The following is a 6,805-nucleotide window of genomic DNA, read 5'->3' on the forward strand; positions in this document are numbered from 1 at the left end:
TATACAGGTAACGAGTTCAAACAGGTTCAGTTAATACAGGTAATGAGTGGAGAACAGGAGGGCTTCTTACAGAAAAACTAACAGGTCTGTGAGAGCCGGAATTCTTACTGGTTGGTAGGTGATCAAATACTTATGTCATGCAATAAAATGCAAATTAATTACTTAAAAATCATACAATGTGATTTTCTGGATTTTTGTTTTAGATTCCGTCTCTCACAGTTGAAGTGTACCTATGATAAAAATGACAGACCTCTACATGCTTTGAAAGTAGGAAAACCTGCAAAATCAGCAGTGTATCAAATACTTGTTCTCCCCAATGTATGTATGTATGTTTGTGTGTGTATGTGTGTATGTGTGTGTGTGTGTGTGTGTGTGTGTGTGTGTGTGTGTGTGTGTGTGTGTGTGTGTGTGTGTGTGTGTGTGTGTCACTTGATGTTTAGCCTCACTGCTTGGGGATAGGAGCAATCATTGAACCTGGTGGTCAGTCTTCAGGCTGCTGTACAGCTTGACGGACCGTAGAGTATTGAACATTTATCCTCCTTTATTTGGAGTTCTGAGAATAAAACAACTTCAGAACAATCAATATAGAAATATCTGTTTACAGTACTACAGATCTGTTCAATAAGTGATTGTTGTTGTTGTTGATGTTGTTGATGATGATGATGACTTTATTTAATCCATTAGGAAATTATTTTTGCATCATACATCATGTCATCTTAAATAGAAAGACGTAGAAAGACATGAAACACGTCACACACATTAAATACATATAGACTTACAGACAGACAGTAATCACATAGACAACCATATAGCACAATACAACTCAACACAATATGAGCCCGGTTCATTTTCAGTAATGAGGCCCTGTACCCCATTTCCAGTTTATACTTCAATGTATCAGGTGTAGTTATTCACCAGCTATAGAGTGAGTTGTTGTTTATGTTTCTAAGACTGCAGGGTGGGAGATGCAACAATGGCCATGAGAACAGCAGGAAGTGTGTTGGTGGTGTTTCTCTGGTCTGTAGCAGGTATGGTCTCATTCTTGTCTTTTAGTTGCTCTGTTTAACAATCTACAAACATGTCTAAAAGGTTAAGAATCATAACATTATTCTGGTGTGTTCTGTTAGGCGTCTACACTTCACTTAAATAGTTATCTTTCACACCTCGTAGAGTGATGCTTATCTGTGGTTTTCATTCACACTCAACTCAGCAACTAGGCAACAAAGTGTGGACAAACCTTACTGTTAGTGTGAGCCAAAAGACCTTGACTTAATTATGATACCATTGTATTGTGTGACTGTGTTTCAGTGGTACTGGGTCAGAATGGCTGGAGTGTGAGCTACACCAAGAATAGTATCTGTTCCTTGAAGGGGTCAACAGTGGAGCTGTCCTGCTCCTACACATATCCCAGAGGTTATACAGTCACGACAACCAAATGGTATAAATGGAAGAATTTGATCTGGACTGAAATCCAAGATAAATATGAGGATTGTATAGAGTACCGTGGGAACAAGGAGAATGACTGCACCCTGAGAATCACAGACCTGAGAGAGGAGGATTCAACATCATATTACTTCTCATTTACAGCAGGCTCATCGACATTTGGCTCAGATGTTACTCTCTCTGTCACAGGTACTGTAATCTGACATAAAGAGTATAGTTACCACTTCAAATGATTTATTACATTTTCAGTGAGAACCTTGGAATGGTGATGACAGACAGATGTTCTCCATTGTTGTTTCATAACTTCAGATCTAAAGGTGACTGTGGGAATGTGGACAAGAGTGGAGTATTGGAAGTGGAAGACACTGACCTGCAGCACCACCTGTACTCTGATTGGTAACCCCACCTACATCTGGTACAAGAACGGACAACATCTAGATGAGAGCACCTACAAGGTCAAATACTTAGTCTCCAGTAACTATGAAGACAGCTACTCCTGTGCTGTAAAAGGCCATGAGGATCTCCGGTCTCCTGCAGTCTGTGAGTGTGGATTAAACCCTGACAAAGCCTGTAAACTGAAAAGTTGGTGATGACTTATTAAATGCTCAGAAACTACCATTTACATTTACTGTTGAAGTAAACTACAATATTTCCAAAGTGGAACTTGCTATTGATATATTCTTGGCAAGAAACATTTATAAAATAAAATAAATGAAATAACAAAAATCTTTATGTTTCAGGCATTCAGAGTCAGGAAATACAGTATAATGTACTCATCTAATTCCATTATATTTCAGGTGTCCAGGGTCAGGACTGCAACAGAGTGACTTACACCAAGAGGAGAATCTGTGTCTTGAAGGGGTCATCAGTGGACATATCATGTACTTATGGCAGTGGTTATGATAACGTCACATCATCACTCTGGTTTAGTCCTAAACAGAGTGCTAGGTGGAGTGATAAGTTGATCCCTGAGGACATAACCACAGACCCAGTGTATGCAGGTCGTGTGGAGTATGGTGGAGAGAAGGAGAGAGGTCACTCCACCCTGAGAATCACAGATCTGAGAGAAGAGGACTCAGCTGAGTACAAGTTCATATTCAACACACATACATCAAGATGGGGATACAGCTTCACTGGAACAACTCTGACTGTCACAGGTTACAATGAACAAATGATCATGTTTATACATACATTTCTATGTGATGTTTAATTATAATTATTGAGGAAAGTTTGCTGGCTCCTGTCTCCCTGACTGTCACAGGTAATCTGTCACTCATCTCACATCTATTACTGTAATGACCTTATTAAGGGCAGTCATACAGACACAGTAGTGGTATGTGACAGAAAAAAACAAATCTAGTATATCATATAAGAGGACATATATAGGAGGAGAATAATGATGTGTTTCCTTTTACTCTAGATGTTGTGTTGGAGATGGATCCTACATCTGTGTCAGAGGGGGCGAGAGTCACACTGACATGTAGAACCAAATGTACACTGGACCGCATCACAGCCTACAGTTGGTATAAGAATGGACAGCCTATACCAAACAGCAACACCTACTCTCCTGTCTATAGATTATTCCCAGTCAGCAGTGAGGATGCAGGAAGATACTCCTGTGCTGTAGAAGGCCATGAGGATCTCCCCTCTCCTGAAGACACTCTCAATGTTAGATGTAAGTACATGGGGTTTAAATCTTTAGTTTGCTATGTTAACATTGCAGTGACAGATATTAGCTCCACATGACACTTGAATTGATCATCTTCAATAAGAGGGTGAATTTAAAAGTCATTGTGTGGAAAAGTACAATTGTGGAAAGTATATATAATATTTTTAACTGACCTAATTTTTACTCTTTTTAAATCCACTGTATTTTACATTAGATGGACCAAAGAACACCTCAGTGTCAGCCAGTCCCTCTGGTGAAACAGTAGAGGGCAGTTCAGTGACTCTGACCTGCAGCAGTGATGCCAACCCACCTGTGGACAAATACACCTGGTACAAGAAGAACATAACCTCACCAAAAGCATCAGGACAGAGTTACAGCATCACTAACATCAGCTCTGAGGACAGTGGAGAATACTACTGTGAGGCTGAGAATAAATATGGACGTCTCAACTCTTCTGTGTTTGTGGACGTTCAGTGTAAGTTCACCGAACCATCTCCTCTTTTGATCAGAGAATCATGCACATGATCTCTTGGTACCTTACATGTTATGTGAGTTGATTATTTTCTGTCACCTTCAACACCAGATGGCCCAAAGAACACCTCAGTGTCAGTCAGTCCCTCTGGTGAAATAGTGGAGGGCAGTTCAGTGACTCTGACCTGCAGCAGTGATGCCAACCCACCTGTGGACAAATACACCTGGTACAAGAAGAACATAACCTCACCAAAAGCATCAGGACAGAGTTACAACATCACTAACATGGGCTCTGAGGAAAGTGGAGAATACTACTGTGAGGCTGAGAATACAATAGCATCTTGCAACTCTAAAGCTCTGATGATCACCGTAGCAGGTCAAGATTCATCTTCAATACTTCAATACAAAACTACATGTTTCAATTTAATCTTAATCATTATACTTTGGATTATTACTCCTTCGTTTATAACTATACATTGTGTTATAAGATCCCTTAACAAGTATTGCATTAATGTCCTGTATTTCAGTTTATTTTTAGTTTATTATATCATGCCATGTACTCACATCATCCACATTATATTATAGGGAAACAAACCTCAGTTATGACTACAGCTGTTGGAATCATAGTGGTTGTTCTGGTTCTCATCCTCTGTCTCTCTGGACTCATGTGGTTCAGGTGAGTGAAAATTCATATTTTTATGTTGTTTATTTTTTAAATGTAGCACTCTGATTTGTTGTTAACTTCATTAATTAATTAATTAATGTGCAAAACAGGAAGAAGGCCTCCAAATCCACCTCTGACACGAGAGACACAAGTGATATAGCAGAAAATGGACAGGTGAGTCTGTTGGAATCAGAAGATGACTGTGATGTCTGGGTATTGCTTTGTGGAACATTTCCACTCCTCATGTTGTCTGTCCTCTTTCTCCATCAGGGAGACTCTAGTCCAGTGTATGACAACATCTCAAGCATGGCCATGACCCTTACTGCAACACAGACAGCAGCCACCGTAGACCAGGATGATGTTCACTACGCCAGCGTCCACTTCTCTCACTCCAAAAACCAGGAAGTCCCACTGTACTCAACCGTCCAGAAACAGAAACAAGACGAAGATGTCCAATACGCTGTTGTGCAATTGAATCGCCCCAGTTCTGCCACCAAGTGAGCATATTCTGCCATTACAGCAACATAGAACCAATACTAGAACATTGGAAACACACAGCATTTAAGGATACGTTTGTTTGTTTACAACCAAATCTGGATGTCCAGGGGGTTGGAAAGTAGATTCTTATTTACTGCATTTCTATACAATTAAAACACTTTAAAATGTTATTTGGAAAACAGCAAAAACAAGCAAAAATGACCCCAGCCGTTATCACCTTGGCTGCTGTAGGTTCATTCACCTCAGTCCATCTACAAACACATAGCCTATTAGCTATACAGTTGTAATGTTATACCCCTGAAAGGGAGGAAATATGGGAGATGATTCACACTGACACGCAGCATCAGCAACAAAACAAAAACGTGTGACATTTTTATAACTGTATTGTTCGCATGTTGATAGCATTTTAATGTATGCCTATAGGGAAGATAGGCCAAGTGGAGATATTCATATTGAAACATATCTTTTTTTATGTTCCTAAATTGTTTGATCAGACCCCAAGTTTGGGAACCACTGTAAAAACCTCTCTCTCTGCTTGCTTCCTCTCTCTCTCTGTCTCCTCTACTTCCACCTGCATGCATTGCAGCCTGCCTCAGCCTCTCCAATGAGCACCACATCACTGTCTGTCTCAGTAGCCTAGCTTAGTAGTGTTTGGTTTTCTCCTGCTGAGGTAGGCTCCGTTTAACATTAGATTCTTACTTCATCCTTCTAGACCTGACTGACTGTAGACAAGGCAGGAGTCGCGGGACACAGCATCTCGCAAACACACTGTCAGCAGAGCAACCTGCGGCCTGGGGTAGTTCGTTTCACGTCGCCCTCGGCAAGTGCCACGAGAAGGGGAATTAGCCGTTTGAGAGAGGGGTGAATGTGCTGATAAAATTAGGGAGGCATATCTGAGGGATGCCAGAGATCATAACAAACAAACCACTGTTCATGATTCCACTCATTCACAAAGAGGCAGGCGCGATTAGTCAGATCAAGAAAATAAGCGTTCTGAGCTTTGACCAACGCTGGGAGCAATATTTAGATGTTTGATCCGTAATTCATTTTCTTTACTGTGTACAGTATTTGTATTAGGCTATTATTATTATTTTCAAATTAGAAAAGCATTAACGACCTCTGTGTCCTCAAACGTAGTAACGGCCATGTGCTCATTGGAGGAGTAGACAATGATGATGTCATGAGTGATGCATATTGTGCATTCATGCCTCAACACCAGAAACAGGAAGAGGAAGTGCAATAAACTGCTGTGAAATGGAACCGCCCCACTGCTGCCATATTCTGCATATTCTGCAATAAGGTCATTCATATGCTGCTGTTTATTGTAGATATCATCAATAGGCAAAACAGTTGACCCCTAGTGACCACTACTGATGTCGATTTCCTTAAACTATGGACCCAACAATGGACATCTCAAGACAATTATTATGACATGTCTATAATGAGGGAGTGATGTGATGATGGTTTTGATGAACAGTTCGGATGAGTTCCAAATGGCAACCTATTTCCTATTTAGTGCACTACTTTTATCCTGAGCCCATAGGCCCTGGTGAAAGATAGTGCTTAATAAAGGGTATAGGGTGCCACCATTTGGAACACACATTCAGTTTCATTTTTGTTTCTCTCTCTTCAGACCCGCAGCACAAGCAGCTGAGGAGGACTCCTCTGCTCTCTACAGTACAGTCAACAAACCCAGAACCAGGAAGACCTGAACACAACAAACCCAGAACCAGGAAGACCTGAACACAACAAACCCAGAACCAGGAAGACCTGAACACAACAAACCCAGAACCAGGAAGACCTGAACACAACAAACCCAGAACCAGGAAGACCTGAACACAACAAACACAGAACTAAGAAGACCTGAACACATCAAACTCAGAACCAAGAAGCAAGAAGACCTGAACACAACGAACCCAGAAACAAGAAGACCTGAACACAACAAACACAGAACCAAGAAGACCTGAACACAACAAACACAGAACTAAGAAGACCTGAACACAACAAACTCAGAACCAAGAAGCAAGAAGACCTGAACACAACGAACCCAGAAACAAGAA

At 40.8% G+C, this 6,805-nt stretch overlaps 1 protein-coding gene across 1 annotated transcript; it reads left to right on the forward strand.

Annotated features, from left to right (window-relative positions):
- Positions 1-973: 973 nt before the first annotated feature.
- LOC311125577 (B-cell receptor CD22-like) lies at positions 974-6,457 on the forward strand (the record flags this gene model as incomplete). Its single annotated transcript, XM_084199605.1, has 11 exons — positions 974-1,028; positions 1,309-1,413; positions 1,753-1,983; positions 2,241-2,600; positions 2,864-3,118; positions 3,327-3,587; positions 3,696-3,959; positions 4,169-4,259; positions 4,358-4,421; positions 4,518-4,744; positions 6,379-6,457. 11 exons carry the CDS (start codon positions 974-976, stop codon positions 6,455-6,457), a joined length of 1,992 nt encoding a protein of 663 aa, XP_084055731.1.
- Positions 6,458-6,805: the final 348 nt, after the last annotated feature.

The sequence above is a fragment of the Coregonus lavaretus genome, assembly GCF_964263955.1.
Source record: "Coregonus lavaretus genome assembly, contig: HAP1_SCAFFOLD_440, whole genome shotgun sequence".
Taxonomy (NCBI): Eukaryota; Metazoa; Chordata; class Actinopteri; order Salmoniformes; family Salmonidae; genus Coregonus; species Coregonus lavaretus.